Source organism: Physella acuta, unplaced genomic scaffold (genome assembly GCF_028476545.2).
Source record: "Physella acuta isolate Inbredline_101_S28 unplaced genomic scaffold, ASM2847654v3 ptg000245l, whole genome shotgun sequence".
NCBI classification, from domain to species: Eukaryota; Metazoa; Mollusca; class Gastropoda; family Physidae; genus Physella; species Physella acuta.
The window spans coordinates 277,541-296,134 of NW_026731764.1; the positions used below are offsets into that span (position 1 = coordinate 277,541).

Consider the following 18,594-nt stretch of genomic DNA (forward strand, 5'->3'; position numbering starts at 1 on the left):
AGGCTATGGGAGCAAATCCAAAAAGAAAAGCAGGCTGTAATCGGAGTCAATGGCCTCAATGGCGCATAACCAGTTGACACGTATTCTTAATTCTGATGGAAGCGTGGTCGAGTCGGCAAGAAAGCTCATGGTTGATAAATTCGAAAAAGTAGAGTTCAAACTCTCTGGCAGATAAGGCTCGATCCCTTCCAACACTAAAAATTAAGAACGTAGAAGAAGACAGAAGGCAGAGAATTAGATCTTTTACTTACATGTGAAATTTCATTTATCTATGTGAAATAGTACTCAAGTTATAGGCTTTTGAAAAATTCAAAGTAGAAAAAGTTCCACTTCCGGTTATTGGAAATCGCTCAAAGTTGCTACGGATCTACGATATAATATAATACTTATATCTGAAATTGCATCAACCTAGCTGTAACGGTACTCAAGTTATCGTGTTTACACACACACACAGACACACATACACACACACACAGACATACGGACAAGATTGCAAAACTACGTATTTCCGACTCAGGGAGCCCTAAAACATTGAGATTTGCAAAAATCTCGAATTTTTTTTTATTTTTATTTTTTTGCACGATTACAAGACTTTCTCTATACTTCGTATATACGAGAAAGTAAAAATGCTAGGAAAAATTGTAATAAAATTGCGTGCTATGTAGATCTAAGCAATAAAAAAAACTAACATTTTTTTTTAATTGAAATTCGGGGTGAGCATTTTGTAACTCATCTTTTTTTAATTAAAAATTTGATCCATCGTTGCTTTCCCCTGTGTAATCATGTTCGCTGTTCCCTAATGCATTCTCTCCTTGCTTTGTCTTCAACTGCGGGAATTCCCAAAGGTCTGCACCGTGCATGGAACGATGAATGCCAACCCTACACGATCGTAAACACTGTTCTAATCATCCAATCCTTTAACACTTTAGCAGATAAACATTTTTTTTAAAGTTCAAATTGATCGAACATAGAAACGAATTTAAGACTTGAGTAAACCGGTCACTAGATTCTATAACGCCTTGAATACGCTTGCTCCACCAGTGTTCTGTGTAATCGCTCTTGTGTTTAGTGGGTCTACGTGTAATCGATTCCACTGCAAACTGCTAAAACCTTTCCACAAGTGTTGCTATAGACCTATTCCATCTACCTCTTCCACAAAATTCAATTTCTCTAAAAGCAAATCACACCATAAACAATGAACCCAAGCACCGAAACACAGTTGCCCATTTCACATCAATAATTCAGCGAAGATAAGCACCGCCTCTACTTTTATCAACCATTTTGATCACCTGAATTCTGTACCAACAGACTAACATCAGCGCCCCAACAGTCAAGCTGGTAGCTGTTACATTATTTCACGCTAGCATTGTTTCACGCTAACATTGTTTCACGCTAGCAATGTTTAAAGAAAGAATATTTGTCTCGTATCTTTTGTAACACGCCGCAAGTTTTCATATAAATATTTCAAGATGGCGGCTTGTATTGTTCGTTTGATTGAGCGTAAGGAGAGCTGACACGTAAAGTGGCTACCGATATCTCAATGTAATTAGATAAAACAAACCTATGACACCTGACACGGCCAGCTAAATATTAATAACAACACAGAGATAAATGATACGGCAAAGTTGCAATGTATAATAACGAAAACAATAGACTCTAGTAAACTCTAGTACCGATATAAAGTATTAAAAAAATAATGTAGGTACTGTCAAAGGACGCGAGCGAGAAAAGTCTCAAAGGTATTTGAGAGGCCCATAAATTAATTTAAAAATCATGCACGGCCTAGTTACAATTAATATGGTTATAAAATCCTGCCTGTCTAGTTTTTTTCGGACTTTACTAAAGATTGGATGTATTTGATGTTTTTAATACTTTCGGTAACTAAATAAAAAATTTAAAAAGCAAAAACTATTTGGTTTTCACGTGTAATGGCAACATATTCCGACATAAACAATGGCATCCTGCTATTCGATAGGCTGCCATACATTTTATTTTACACATTGTAAGCTAAAAAAAAAACTAGGCCATGGGGTTTAAATTTGCATTGTTATTTAAAAACTTTATATACAATTTTTTGTAAACAAATAATTATCGATCACGGAGTTCCTGTACAGCCAATCAATATGTGTCTTACGAAAGTGAAACATCCGGTTATAACTTGGGCCTGATTAAAATAAATAGAAATGTAGCCATAAACTCAACAAATTATTTTCAAGTTCTCTGGATTTGCAACTTTTAAAGCATTAATTCTAAAAATATAACATTTCTAAATTAATTTTAGGCTTAAGTTTTTTTTTAATTATTTTTACGGTCTAAATAAAAAAAGCACATTTTTATTCCATGTCAACAACATGGAATGATTCTCTTCAACTCACTCGCATCCATTGCAGCAAAGGCTACCCAAAAATTAACCTAGGTCCTACCTATATTAAAGACGTCAAATAGATAGAGAACGGGCATCTATCACTAAAAAGTAACCAAAGCTGTGTTAAAACTGTGAAATCGCTACCGATATGCTACTGCAGAGTAACCATACCTACATTCAAATGGTGAACTAGACACGTATCTCACAATTTGTAACTATAGTGGAAACGGTAATGTACTGTCAACTATGAGAGCAACCAGTCTTCCCCCCCTCCCACACACCTTCTCTAGTCAGACCACCCTAATCAGTGGTATTCATGTCTTTGTAAGGAAAAAACATCACACGTCAATTTCCGTAGCCGTCACTCCGCTAGCTAGCACAGAACATTAGTCAGACAAACCATCTTGAATCGGTCTCTGGTTAATGTTAGCTATAGAAGAACATTAGTCAGAAAAACCATCTTGAATCGGCCTCTGGTTGATGTTAGCTATAGAAGAACATTAGTCAGACAAACCATTTTAAATCGGCCTCTGGTTGATGTTAGCTATAGAAGAACATTAGTCAGAAAAACCATTTTGAATCGGCCTCTGGTTGAGGTTAGCTATAAAAGAACATTAGTCAGAAAAACCATCTTGAATCGGCCTCTGGTTGAGGTTAGCTATAAAAGAACATTAGTCAGAAAAACCATCTTGAATCGGCCTCTGGTTGAGGTTAGCTATAGAAGAACATTAGTCAGACAAACCATTTTAAATCGGCCTCTGGTTGATGTTAGCTATAGAAGAACATTAGTCAGACAAACCATTTTAAATCGGCCTCTGGTTAATGTTAGCTATAGAAGAACATTAGTCAGACAAACCATCTTGAATCGGCCTCTGGTTGATGTTAGCTATAAAAGAACATTAGTCAGAAAAACCATCTTGAATCGGCCTCTGGTTGAGGTTAGCTATAAAAGAACATTAGTCAGAAAAACCATCTTGAATCGGCCTCTAGTTGAGGTTAGCAATAGAAGAACATTAGTCAGACAAACCATTTTAAATCGGCCTCTGGTTGATGTTAGCTATAGAAGAACATTAGTCAGACAAACCATTTTAAATCGGCCTCTGGTTGATGTTAGCTATAGAAGAACATTAGTCAGACAAACCATTTTAAATCGGCCTCTGGTTGAGGTTAGCTATAGAAGAACATTAGTCAGAAAAACCACCTTGAATCGGCCTCTGGTTGAGGTTAGCTATAAAAGAACATTAGTCAGACAAACCATCTTGAATCGGCCTCTGGTTGAGGTTAGCTATAGAAGAACATTAGTCAGACAAACCATCTTGAATCGGCCTCTGGTTGAGGTTAGCTATAAAAGAACATTAGTCAGACAAACCATCTTGAATCGGCCTCTGGTTGAGGTTAGCTATAAAAGAACATAAGTCAGACAAACCATCTTGAATCGGCCTCTGGTTGAGGTTAGCTATAGAAGAACATTAGTCAGACAAACCATCTTGAATCGGCCTCTGGTTGAGGTTAGCTATAGAAGAACATTAGTCAGACAAACCATCTTGAATCGGCCTCTGGTTGAGGTTAGCTATAGAAGAACATTAGTCAGAAAAACCATCTTGAATCGGCCTCTGGTTGAGGTTAGCTATAGAAGAACATTAGTCAGACAAACCATCTTGAATCGGCCTCTGGTTGAGGTTAGCTATAAAAGAAAATTTTCCAGTAAACCCATCTGGTGTCGGCCACTGATGTTAACAAGTGTTTCTTCCAGACTTTTTTCTCCAGGGGGGGGGGGGGGGGGGGGCACTTGAAATTTTCGGGGAAGCGGTAGACTCTGTTAGAAGTATACATTTTCTATATAAATTTCATTTATGCCTGGAAGAAACTCTGATTTTAACTACTCTAAAAATATATTTCGAAATATCTTCATATCCTGGGGCGTTTGTAGAAGATCAGACACCAAAAATTTCCAACCGTAGCTTATTCTGCCCGCGTTTGTTTCTAGATTTAGTGTGAAGCCGTATAATAAATTACGTGAACAGAAACAAGATTTTGATTTCTCGACCCCTTTTAAATTTGTGGCTGCACATCGAATTTTTTATGTTTTTTTTTCTTGTTTTTTTTTTTTTGTTGTTTTTTTTTTTTATTATTGTAGAGGATTTCCTCCAACGTAATTATGTGTTGTGTTTGACAATTGTATGTGCCATTTGTCCGTTGACTTCAACTGTAGCCAGCTTTTTCTCGTAGACTTTCCCCACCCAAGTTTTCTCTCCTAGATGAGCTGTTGTGTCCAGCTAACAAGCTGCGACTTCAGGGGGTCGCAGAACTCGGGACTTCTAGGTCAGCAATCTTGCTCTCTCGCACCCGACCCCGGCGTCCCCTACACATCGAATAATTAATTATTTTCCATTTTCCATTTTTCCAATGCTTTAACCATCCACACCCACTTCTAGAAATATCGATACCCTGTAGATGTCTGACCGATACCAAAATGGCAAACTGGGCACGGAAATTGAATTTCCAGTTGTCATTAATTTTTGTTTGACATTGGCCTTTTTTTTTCTCTGTCGCCTACAAACTCTTGATTAGAATCGATGGGGCTCCAGATTAGTTCAGACCGTTTCCAATATAAGCCAAGTGTATCGATGCAACACGAAATGTATCGATACCTCTCGATATTTGTTCGGTGAATCGTTAGCTCAATTTGGTCGGTATCGACACTGTTTTAGAGAAAATTTAGACGATGGTCAATAAAGTTGGACATTATTTGACACAATTTTACAGGAAATTTAGACGATTGTTAATAAAATTGGACGTCATCGACACAACTTTACAGGAAATTGTCTATGCAATTGGGCGAAATTGACAAAATTCTGTAAATTGTATGTAAATTGTATGTGTTTTTGTAAGTGCATGCATGCGTGCGTGCGTGTGTGTGTGTGTCTTGTATGACATGTAATGACTTTATAACTTTCTGCCACTGACAAATTAATACTATCAGCCATGATTAATAAACTTTTTTTTCAAATACGTCTTCCTACGAGCCTGTTTTATGTACAAACCCTTGTAAAGAATACACATTAATATCTAAGACGGATTATATGAATTGACTTAAAGGCTGGAGTTTTTCATATCAACGAAACAACACCTAGCGCTACAAACTAAATAAGAATGAAGTCACCTACTACCTTTCAGCTAAAGCTCAAGCAGCTCCCTCCTCTCCCCACCCTACTCCCCACCCTACTCCCCATCCTCACTTTAATATGGCACACGATAACAAGACTTCTAGCTCAGACTTCTGGGAGAAAAGGTTGCTACACCACTTTTTAAATACAATCTTAACAGCTCATTAAACCACAAGTGAGAAGAATACTTGTGGCGGAGAGAAAAACTCCATGAGAACTAGCACGACTAAAATAAAACGATATTCGAGAACTAGCTGATCTAAAAAGAACACCCTCGGAAAATTAGCCGGACTAAAGCAAAACGCTATCAGAAAATTAGCTGGACTAAAATAAATGCTATCAGGAAATAAGCTGGTTACGAAAAAAGACCCACTCTAAAATTTAGCTGGATGGTATCAAAAAACTAGCTTGACTAAAACAAAAAGGTATCAGAAAACGGGGTAGACTAAAACGCTACCAGAAAATTAGACGGACTTCGAAAAAAAAAACATCGGAAATTTGATGGACTAAAATAAACGCTATCAGAAAACTAGCTGGACTACTGAAAAAAGCCATCATTTAAAAAAAACCTATCTGAGGTGGAAAAAAAAACCAGTAGAAATGTGGCTGAGGTGGAGAGAGAGGCTAGCTGGGTTAATGACAAATCTGGCTGAGGTGGAGAGAGGGGCTAGCTGGATCAATGACATATGTAGCTGAGGTGGAGAGAGAGGCTAGCTGGATCAATGCCACTTTACACCCACCGCTTCACGAGCTAGCGGGACAGGCCTAGTGCAAGGACAAAAGGTCGTCTTACACTTCCGGTCTGACACGTGACTTCCTGTGTTTCGTAATGCGCAGATCAATGGCCAGGAAGTATCAGAGCATGAAACCTTATCACTTGATTGAAATAAACGTAGTCGTTAACGTCACGTTATCTACCATATGCTTGAGCCAGTCCTGATTAAGTCCCGTGTCAAATCTTGTTTTGGACAGCGAGGTTGAAAGGGTAGAGTACTCGACTGCTAGCCCGTGGGTATAGAGTTCGAATCTCGGCACTGGACTCGAGACTGCAGGACGTCCCTGATGGGCACCTGACTCACGTGAGGGTGGGGCAGCGATCGGGTATTGTGTTGACCACACCATCCCTTCATCTACCAATGTCAAGTAACATATGAACTCTTTTCGTCTAGATATCGAGAGGTCTAAAGGGGAACTATTTATTTTTCAAATTTACATTGTCGTTGTGAAGGACTTGTTATCATACTAGCCGGAAGTTGCCAGGGTAGCAATACCATTGAGAACCGGTTATGATCACGAAAACCATACACTTGTTTGTATCACAAAAGCTATGTGTTTAACGGTGTTTATCTTGTTAAGGGTCAATAGCTATTGGAGACGCCCCGCACACCCCCACCCCCTCTCCCCACCTTCCTGGACTGAAACCCTGTCACTCACAACTTTCCGTCACCATGACAGACAGGGATACATCCCACTGTCCGGTGTATACTGAAATCTCTCTCGTTAAAATTAATTAAATTGCAGTATAGGAAACTAAAATGTACTACACAATCTCACATGTTCCATCCACCAGTAACTCATCATCATCGACCGTCATCTCTCAACCACATCACCATCATATCTCATCAGCATCACCATCATCTCTCGACATCACCATCGTCATCTCTCATCAACTTCACAATCATCTTTTATCATCAACATCATCTTTCATCATCACCACTATCACCATTCATCAGCATCACAATCATCTCTCGCCATCACCACCATCAGCTAACATCACCACCATCATCTCATCATCACCACCATCATCTATCATTACCACCAACAGCATCAATCATCAGCATTACCATTATCATCTACAATTAACATCACGAGGCATTAACAAGTGAACGCCATTTATTCCTGTATCTAGCTATATATCGTGTCCGTTGGATTGTTAAGCCACCCTCTTTCAACTATTTCTCCATGTTCCTCCCCCCTCCCCCTTGTTTTCTCTTGCCCCGTTGTGTCCATCTGAGAGCAGTTCAAGCCAATATGTCTTCTTTTTTTTTTGGCTCACGAGCGAGCCTTCACTGTCTGATGTGTCGGATAACTCTGGGTAGAGAGGAAATAAGTGTTTTTTTAACTCCTCGTTGGATATATTATAAAATCGACGTTTGATATAGTATCAACTCCACGTTTGATATAGTATCAACTCCACGTTTGATATAGTATTAACTCCACGTTTGATATAGTATCAACTCCACGTTTGATATAGTATTAACTCCACGTTTGATATAGTATTAACTCCACGTTTGATATAGTATCAACTCCACGTTTGATATAGTATAAATTCCACGTTTGATATAGTATAAATCGACGTTTGATATAGTATAAAGTCCACGTTTGATATCGTATTTACCCAGAAGATTCTTATTATTAGGTGGAAGTACAGGGGTCGGCGTGGTCGAGTCGGTAAAGCTCATGGTTGCTAAACCGAAAAGTCTCGAGTTCGAACCCTCGGGCAGATGAGGCTCGTTAGCTGGGGACAGCCACTCTTCTAGGAGAGACAACTCCAAAATTAAACAACTGCTGCCTTGTAGTTTGTTCTTGGTTGGACAAAGGCTATGGAAGCAAATCCAAAAAAGAAAAGCAGGCTGAAATCGGAGTCAATGGCCTCAATTGCGCATAACCAGTTGACACGTACCGCTTAATTGTGTTGGAGGCGTGGTCAAGTCGGCAAAAAGTTCATGTTTGATAAATTCGAACAAAGTTTCGTGTTCAAAACCCAATGGCAGATAAATCTCGATCACCTTCAACACTAAAAATTAAGAACGAAGAAGAAGAAGAAGATGAAGGTGGAAGTACGTGTTCTTGAAACGTTCGAGTTCCATCTCAATGACTGTTGTGGTTTACCAAAGTTCAGAGTTACACATGAGAAAACTAAACACATTTTATATACGAAAACTGGTACTTAGCTTATCTCTTTATTTCCATAGTTATACTCCTTAGCATACCAATTGTTTGCTGTTTTTACCTCTTTAAAACTATCTTTATCACTTGTGACTTTATTTTCAAAATAGATGTTTGCCTCCACCCAGTATTTGAATATCTTTTAGTTTTATATGCGCCTAAATACAACATTCTTATATATCATTTATATATCAGCGCGTATACACGGTGATTAAATTATGTTAACTGGAGGCAAAGTCTACATAGGATGTTGATGTGATCAAAGTGTGTGGCACTTTTCAGTTAACAATAGCGAGGACAACGGTACCGACGAGAAATACAAAACGAAATGATTGACGTTTGTTATTAACTTTGTCACGTAAAGGCTGTTTAGTATTGGGGCTGGGGGTAGGGGTGGGGGGAGCACAAGTGGCGGATCAATAAGCGAAGACCGATCAATCTACACTACTCACTCCTTGCTCGAACGTCACTCGTGGTAGCTATTGTTGCACCAGGATAGTGGTAACTGTTACTGAACCACACTTGCCGTAACTGTTACACTTGTGGTAGTTGTTAAACAGTTGTGGTAGTTGTTACTGCACCACAAGGTAAAAAACCTGTTGTAACAGTTATTGCACCACCTTTGTGGTACCTGTTATTGAACTGTGGGAAACTAATCAATACTCGGCTGGTGGGGAGAGCTAATGACAGGATCATATTTCTTGTCATCTAGCTCACACGGTCAGATGTTGTGTGAGGACATTTGTGGGACGGTTGGTGTGGGAAGGTTGGTGTGGAAAGGTTGGTGTGGGCAGGTTGGTGTGGGGAGTTAATTGGATATTGTGGGCAGGTTAGTATGGGCAGGTTGGTGGATATTGTGGGCAGGTTGGTGGATATTGTAGGCAGGTTGGTGTGGGCAGGTTGATGGATATTGTGGGCAGGTTGGTGTGCGCAGGTTGATGGATATTGTGGGCAGGTTGGTGGATATTGTAGGCAGGTTGGTGGATATTATGGGCAGGTTGATGGATATTGTGGGCAGGTTGGTGTGCGCAGGTTGATGGATATTGTGGGCAGGTTGGTGGATATTGTGGGCAGGTTGGTGGATATTGTGGGCAGGTTGGTGTGGGCAGGTTGATGGATATTGTGGGCAGGTTGGTGTGCGCAGGTTGATGGATATTGTGGGCAGGTTGGTGTGCGCAGGTTGATGGATATTGTGGGCAGGTTGGTGTGCGCAGGTTGATGGATATTGTGGGCAGGTTGGTGTGGGCAGGTTGGTGGATATTGTGGGCAGGTTGGTGTGGGCAGGTTGATGGATATTGTGGGCAGGTTGGTGGATATTGTGGGCAGGTTGGTGTGCGCAGGTTGATGGATATTGTGGGCAGGTTGGTGTGGGCAGGTTGATGGATATTGTGGGCAGGTTGGTGGATATTGTGGGCAGGTTGGTGTGCGCAGGTTGATGGATATTGTGGGCAGGTTGGTGTGGGCAGGTTGGTGGGTATTATGGGCAGGATGGTGGATATTGTGGGCAGGATGGTGGATATTGTGGGCAGGTTATTGTGCGCAGGTTGATGGATATTGTGGGCAGGTTGGTGTGGGCAGGTTGGTGGATATTGTGGGCAGGTTGGTGTGGGCAGGTTGGTGGATATTGTGGGCAGGTTGGTGGATATTGTGGGCAGGTTGGTGGATATTGTGCGCAGGTTGGTGGATATTGTGGGCAGGTTGGTGGATATTGTGGGCAGGATGGTGGATATTGTGGGCAGGTTATTGTGCGCAGGTTGATGGATATTGTGGGCAGGTTGGTGTGGGCAGGTTGGTGGATATTGTGGGCAGGTTGGTGGATATTGTGGGCAGGTTGGTGGATATTGTGGGCAGGTTGGTGTGGGCAGGTTGGCGGATATTGTGGGCAGGTTGGTGTGGGCAGGTTGGTGGATATTGTGGGCAGGTTGGTGGATATTGTGGGCAGGTTGGTGTGGGCAGGTTGGCGGATATTGTGGGCAGGTTGGTGTGGGCAGGTTGGTGGATATTGTGGGCAGGTTGGTGGATATTGTGGGCAGGATGGTGGATATTGTGGGCAGGATGGTGGATATTGTGGGTAGGTTGGTGGATATTGTGGGCAGGTTGGTAGATATTGTGGGCAGGATGGTGGATATTGTGGGCAGGTTGGTGTGGGCAGGTTGGTGGATATTGTGGGCAGGATGGTGGATATTGTGGGTAGGTTGGTGGATATTGTGGGCAGGTTGGTGGATATTGTGGGCAGGATGGTGGATATTGTGGGCAGGTTATTGTGGGCAGGTTGGTGGATATTGTGGGCAGGTTGGTGGATATTGTGGGCAGGTTGGTGGATATTGTGGGCAGGTTGATGGATATTGTGGGCAGGTTGGTGGATATTGTGGGCAGGTTGATGGATATTGTGGGCAGGTTGGTGTGGGCAGGTTGATGGATATTGTGGGCAGGATGGTGGATATTGTGGGCAGGTTGGTGTGGGCAGGTTGGTGGATATTGTGGGCAGGATGGTGGATATTGTGGGTAGGTTGGTGGATATTGTGGGCAGGTTGGTGGATATTGTGGGCAGGTTGGTGGATATTGTGGGCAGGTTGGTGTGGGCAGGTTGGTGGATATATATATATATATATATATATATATATATATATATATATATATATATATATATATATATATATATATATGGACATATATTGACACAAATATTGTGGCAAGTGCACTGTTCCCACGGCTGTTGGGGCAGGTGAGCAGGTATTGTAACACAACTAAAGCCTAACTGCACAATGTGCTGATATTCTTTAAATTGTTGCTGCAATTGATGAACATCGACGTTGTCGATTTTATGTATACTTATTGTAGGGCTCAGTATTACTGGAACTGTTGTACATTTGATACATGAAAGTGCCTTTTAATGTCTAAGACCAGTTTTGTATCATCAAAACAAAACAAAAACTAACATAAATGACATTAATCATTAAAAAAATACAAAACGAAAAAAATGTTATAAAACAGCAACATTAAAATATGATTTCCTCATGACGAGAGCTCTTTCAATCACATCACAATAAGTTAATAGGTTTAAATAATCGATAGGACCATGAAACCTACTGGCCCGAATAATGGAAAGCTCGTATCACGGAAATGTCCTGGTATTAGTCGTGTCCACTGAAAGTTTAGACATGAAATCACTCAAGGTATTCGGTTACGCTTATTTCAAGAAATCGTAAAATTACTGTATTTGCGCACACCGACGTAGTCGATTACTGCATATTAGAAGAGAATCCTGGCTAAAAGGATAACAGAGTACTTTTTTTGTGTTTAGTTAATTCTCAATAGCATAACTAATATCATCAAAACCTTGGCCAAATAATCTCGGTTTTAAATAATGTTTTGGCCTGTTTTATCCATCACATAATTGCATTAGTGAAGATTAAGGCTTTTACAGTAATTGATACATAAGTAGGCCTATAATATTTATAAAGCTCCGTCAGAAAATAGACTATTTTTAAAAATAAAATGTTATTTCTAAACTTCATTGATCAAATCATATTTATTAATCTTTAAACTTGAAGCTTCTATGAATGTATTAAAGAAATTCAAGTGTTAATAAATATCATAGTTTGAAAATGATCTTTTCAAATGAAATCTCGAATGGTTCAGAGATTGCTTTTTAAATTAGTGTCCAATGTCTTGATGCGTAGGCTACCAGTGGCGTAGGTGGGTGCGTGTTGGAGGCTGTCTCTAGCCCCCTCCCTTCCTTCCAGGGAACCACAAAATGACAACTCTCGCATTAAATTACTGCCATTGGCAATGGCGCACTCTTGTTGTTATTCCTGCTTTCAGTTTCAAATGACATTTAACCACAATTTTACGATTCTTAAAATCGTTATAAAATATAAACAGGTCATATATATATATATATATATATATATATATATATATATATATATATATATATATATATATATATATATATATATATATATGCATGTATGTATATATATATATATATATATATATATGTGTATATATATATATATATATGTAGCCTATGACTATGAGTGTGTGAAAGTTTAGTTAAACACCTCCAACACAAAATTCTGTCTACGCCACTGAAACTAGCCCAGCGTTTACTCATTTTCTTCCTGGATCTACTGTAGTTCTACAGTTTTTTTGTTTGTTTACTTACCACACCTACCAGGTTGAGCAGTGACAATGTAAAACACTATGGCAGACATCTCACTCAATATTGCTATAGTGGGCTTGACATTAACTCTGGCCATCATTAATGGTAAGTTTTTACTACATTTCTTAATGTCTTGTCAAACATAGAACTCAGAAAATATTAAGCACAAATTTCAGACTACAAAATAGCTCTTTATTCTCATAATATACATATATTTTACATCAATATAGGCCAACCATCATTTAGCCATCAACCAAACTTTTTTTTTTCAATTTAAATTAAGATGATACAAAATTTCTTACTAAAATTAATACAATCTTTTTCAAAATTAAAATATATGGGATTTATTGCAAATGTTTACAAAATGCAAAGATAATATCAAAATTGAATTAGGTTTGTCTATTAAAGAAATGTCATATTTTTCTAATAATATTTCCAGTTGATGCGATTGGTTGTTTTGTGTGTACGTCAATCAACCATGACAACCCAGATTGTGAGGACACTTTCAACAACACTGGCAAGTTTTACCAGGCCGACTGCTGGGCCACACGGAGGGACAGAGTGGGGATGTTCCCTGGGACACAGTGCATTAAAATGTTTTCCATCGATGGTAAGATAACTTGTTCCCTGGGACACAGTGCATTAAATGTTTTCCATCGATGGTAAGATAACTTGTTCCCTGGGACACAGTGCATTAAATGTTTTCCATCGATGGTAAGATAACTTGTTCCCTGGGACACAGTGCATTAAAATGTTTTCCATCGATGGTAAGATAACTTGTTCCCTGGGACACAGTGCATTAAATGTTTTCCATCGATGGTAAGATAACTTGTTCCCTGGGACACAGTGCATTAAATGTTTTCCATTGATGGTAAGATAACTCCAGATTTTTATCAGAGTTCTCGGAATCTTTTAAATGTAAATTGAGTCAAGATCTGAATGTAAATTCATACATTTTTGTTAAAAATATTAATTAATGCATTAAAATATTAAACGGGTGGCTAACTAATAGAAGTGACAAATCAAATTGAGAAGAAAATAAATACAAAAAATCTAGTGTATTTAAAATAAATGCAAAATTATAGAGATTCTAGATCTAAATAGAAAATACAATCTAATACAAAAAATTACTGAATCTAATCTTTGAAATTTAAAGTTTGAATATATATGAATATAAATCAAGAAACTTAGAATGTTTAGTCCCAGATCTATAGCTTTAGTGTGTGAAGAATAAAATGTAGATGTAGATCTATACCAGATAAAAATATTTTATTGTTAAATGGCTTTCTTCGGTCTGAGTAAGGGCTTTTTAGGACAACTTATTCAATACAACTTTTTTTAAAAACACTGATAAATTATAATAGATCTAGATCAAAATTTGAGTGTCAAAATCTGAATTTTAGATAGTACCAACATTAAATTTTCTACGGAAGTAAAATTAAATGGAAAACAATCAATAATTTTAATTAACTTTATTTAATCGTAATTGGCTAATTAAAAATAAGAATTCTGATAAATCAAATTGTTTTAATAAGACATATGCAATGATTATTTTTATATTAACTAATTAAATCATTCATTTGACCTTTAATCATAACAATTTTTTAAAGATTTTGCTGGACTTTATGTTATTAAAAAATGCTAGCCTACCTCATTACAAATACTGCACAAGGCAGTTAGATAAACACCTGGGTTTTTTTATTTGTTAAACCCTATCAATCGAATCTGTAAATCACTTAAAAGAAATATCTTGTTTGACATCATAAAAAAACAGAACAAAGGAAAGTGACTACTGTGGTGCGGAACTGTGTGGTGGATGATGGTGGAACCAACTCCGAGACGGAGATTGGAAGACAGAGCCACTGTGGATGGATGAAGATTATCAAATTTGGCAAGCACACAATGAGAGGCTGTATACTAAGCTGTGATAAAGACGCATGTAACCATGGAAACAGAGCCCAGTTTTCTTCCATCCTAGCTCTCATTGCTGCTGTCATTTGCTGTTTTCTCCAGGGAATCTTGTAGAGTTTGTGTGTCATTGGGTGAAGGCAATCTTGTAGACTTGTTTTGTCATTTGGTAAACGGAATCTTGCGGACTTGGTATGTCATTGGCCAGCTAAAAATCGCAAACAGATCAAACCTTTGTGATTTTTCACAAGTGTTTTAAATCTAGTTAAGGATTTTTCTATTAGGTTAGACAACCCATTACAACCGTAGTGGTCATTGTGACATACCAATAATTCAAAATAAAACATTTTTTCCTCTGGTAGAAGGCCTACAATGTTTTTTACCTGCTTAATGTTTAGTAATGTGATGCTGCTTTGCTCATACTTTTATGTACATTGTGAAGCACCAGACAGAGAGTTATTTTTAAGACCTAACACTTGGAAACAGGGTATTTTACTAGATTAACAAAAAGGGGCTTTTAAGTGAGAACAACAGATAATTCTATTACATTAGAAAACATGCTTTATATTAAAAATAGAAGGCCCAGGATAATTTTATGGTCTTAAGGCAAATGTTACATTGATTACATCAGGAACAAGTGTATTTGCAATAAATAATGCTACTTAGAAGTTAAATTAGTATCTGCATTTGAGTAAAACTTCTAATCTAGATAATTATGATCATTAATTAAAACTTCTAATCTAGATAATTATGATCATTAATTAAAATGATGTATGTGTGATGTTAGAGCTGTGCTCACTGAACACCATCAAATTGTTTGGAGAAACAATCATCTTATTTTTATCTAATTGGAGAAACATTCATCTTATTTTTATCAAATTGTTTGGAGAAAAAATCATCTTATTTTTATCAAATTGTTTGGAGAAAAAATCATCTTATTTTTATCAAATTGTTTGGAGAAACAATCATCTTATTTTTATCTAATTGGAGAAACAATCATCTTATTTTTATCAAATTGTTTGGAGAAACAATCATCTTATTTTTATCAAATTGTTTGGAGAAAAAATCATCTTATTTTTATCAAATTGTTTGGAGAAACAATCATCTTATTTTTAACTTATTGGAGAAACAATCATCTTATTTTTATCAAATTGTTTGGAGAAACAATCATCTTATTTTTATCAAATTGTTTGGAGAAACAATCATCTTATTTTTATCAAATTGTTTGGAGAAACAATCATCTTATTTTTATCAAATTGTTTGGAGAAACAATCATCTTATTTTAATACAGATGTGTAAAAACATCTACTTACATACTTAAATTTGTATTGTTAATTTACATGTGTGTGTTTTGCAAACATTGACATATAATTGCTGAGAAAATCATGATAAGTATTTAGAAAGAATTAAAATGGTATTTCTTCAATCCTGTAAATTTTGCTCAATTTAGAAAAATAAATGTAGTAGTCTCATTTATATTTAAAATAAATATTTTGTTGGAAATTTATAAAACTTTTAAACTACTTGCAATCAGTTAAAAACTTTTTTTTTTAATTTCAATATTATTTTAAACAAAATACAATTAGATGCATAAATTTTGTTTACCCTTTCACAAATACTTTTTCAAATTTTAACATTTTTTTAAATCCTAGCTTTCATTCACTTAAAATTGTTTATTGTAATAAAGTGTACAACAGTAAAACCTCTTTACTGAAACTATTTATTAAGAGCATACAGCTAAACCCCTCACAAATGACTGATAAATAAAATAAGAAGATGCCATTAATTGTGGTAGTTAGCAATTACTGCTGGTAACAAAAAGTATGAGGGAAAAAAACTTTGTTTTTGTTTTTTGGGGTTTTTTGTCGACAAAAATTACAAAATCAATTCTGCTGTTTAACAAACGAATTTTTAGAGCAGTTTTAAACCTCTCGTCAGATACAGTGCTGTGAAAAAATGCTATGTGATTGTACGTATAACATTGATAACAGCACCAAATGATAGTGTTGTAATCCATAAAGCACTGATGTGTGACAGTTGTAATTCATAAATCACTGATGACTGACTGTGTTGTAACACATAAATCACTGATGTGAGACTGAGTTGCAGTTTGTCAGATAGGAATGCATGACTACATTGCAGCTGATCAAACAGCTGTGTATGATAGTGCTGTTGATAAAACAGCAATGTTTACTGTGCTGTAGCTTGAAAACCTGTGGTGTGAGTGCTTTAGTATTCAAGTAAACATTTGGTAACGTTTTTACTTGTTTACATTTATTCTCCGTAGATATATGGGTATATTTTACATTAAATATTTTCATCCGGTTATTGCATAATTTAAGTTAATTAATTAATTTTGTAGTTATTTATATTAAGCACATGTATTTATTGATAATGTTGACTTATCCATTTTAAATTAGTGGACTAAAATGCTTTGTAATAAGCAGAAATTGTTTTAATATATAAATTTATGTATCTATATATTGTTTAAGTATATATTACTTGTACTTCAGTGGCAATTTTTCATAATTTTCTTCGAATGTTGAGCATTCAAGATTTCATGTTAGTTGTAGATCTGTAAAATAAAAATACTCTTATTTTCATCAACATTTTGGTAAAGTTTACATTGTTTATGAATAATGATAGTATGTGTGATATTTTTATGTGATACTAATTAATGTATTCAATTATATTAATACAAATAGTTTATTCAATGCATTGAACCAAGTGAAATTTGAAATTAAGTATTATTTGAAATAAGAAACTTTTTATTTAAAAAAAAAGAAGGCCAAAAAAAATTAGTTTAGACTTAAAGACTTAAATACTTAAAAATTATCAATTTGATGAACTAGCTACATTAAACTTCTATGCATCAAATTCATGTCGTACAATAAATATTAAATCGTTTCATGCTAAACAGTTGTGTGGGAAAAAAAATTAAAATAATTACCTTATCTGATCTTGACAAAAGAAGTTGTAAAGATTTTAGTTTTTATTATACTTTATTTTTAAAGACTCACTATTTAAAAAACAGTCCAACAAAATTTATGTTGGATTACTGATGATTAAATTTTTATCTATAGTGGTGCTTTTTAATTATTTTTAAATTACATTTTAAAACTACTTTGTATAATTATAACAGTAGAAATATGAACCTTGTAGTGTAGTTGTTTTTGTCTTGGTCTTTGAAATTAGTTACACTAGATTAGATTTTGTATATTAATGTAATTTAATAATGAAACCATCTGACATCAGTGTGCTTTATTACATTCACTTAAAAGATAAAAATTATTCTGATAAGAAATTATTTTTAATATGTAATAGTCAAAAACAATTTACCACAATAACATGTTATTCAAAAATGAAATCGCTTTCAGATAATTATTTTACGCCACAGTTGGTTCAGTGTTAGAGCAAAAGATTTAAATCTGTATTTGAAAGACCTGAAACTAAAATTATTATCTTACTTCATTGGGCTTTTAAAAATGTAACAAAATATTATTTTATTATTTCAAATTTACATCTGAATTTAATTTTATTTTAAGAATTTGTTTTAATGAAAATATTTCATTTCAAAATTAAATTGTTATTACTAAAATTTACAGTGGGTTTTTTTTTTTATTGCTTATGCATTCTGAATGCTTTTTATTTTAATATTTTATATTAGTAAGATGATGATGAGTGACTAATAATTAAACTGCCCATCAATCAATATAATATGTGTATTAAATTATTTTAATTATTAAAAAGTGTTTAATTAAAATGCCGAAAAAAATTGCTGAAATTGAAAGAAAAACTGCATGCTTTTTAAGCAATAAAAGAAGTATTAAGTAATGTTATGAGTTACAATTTCGGGTGAGCATTTTGTGATTATATGCTTACAATTTTAAAATGTAATCCATCGTTTTTCCCCTACATAACTATTCCCCATTCAACGGCGGCTACTCTCAATCATCTGCTTTATGCATTTATTTTTTTAAAAGCGTGTCACGATAGATGGAATATATACTGGTTTAAGAGCTATTGCTTCCCTCTCT

General features: G+C 36.0%; 1 protein-coding gene across 2 annotated transcripts in view; it reads left to right on the forward strand.

Moving 5' to 3' along the window:
* Positions 1-18,594, forward strand: part of LOC131938479 (uncharacterized) — a 43,551-nt gene that overhangs the window by 17,902 nt on the left and 7,055 nt on the right. The window contains exons 2-4 of one of the 2 annotated variants that reach the window (XM_059296535.1): positions 12,665-12,754; positions 13,089-13,259; positions 14,424-15,658. The exons of the other annotated variant lie outside the window; for it this stretch is intronic. Of the exons in view, the coding sequence (XP_059152518.1) occupies positions 12,691-12,754; positions 13,089-13,259; positions 14,424-14,674 (486 nt within the window). The 5' untranslated portion in view covers positions 12,665-12,690 and the 3' untranslated portion in view covers positions 14,675-15,658. Of the gene's footprint in view, positions 1-12,664; positions 12,755-13,088; positions 13,260-14,423; positions 15,659-18,594 lie in introns of those variants that run through there. 2 annotated transcript variants of the gene reach the window in all.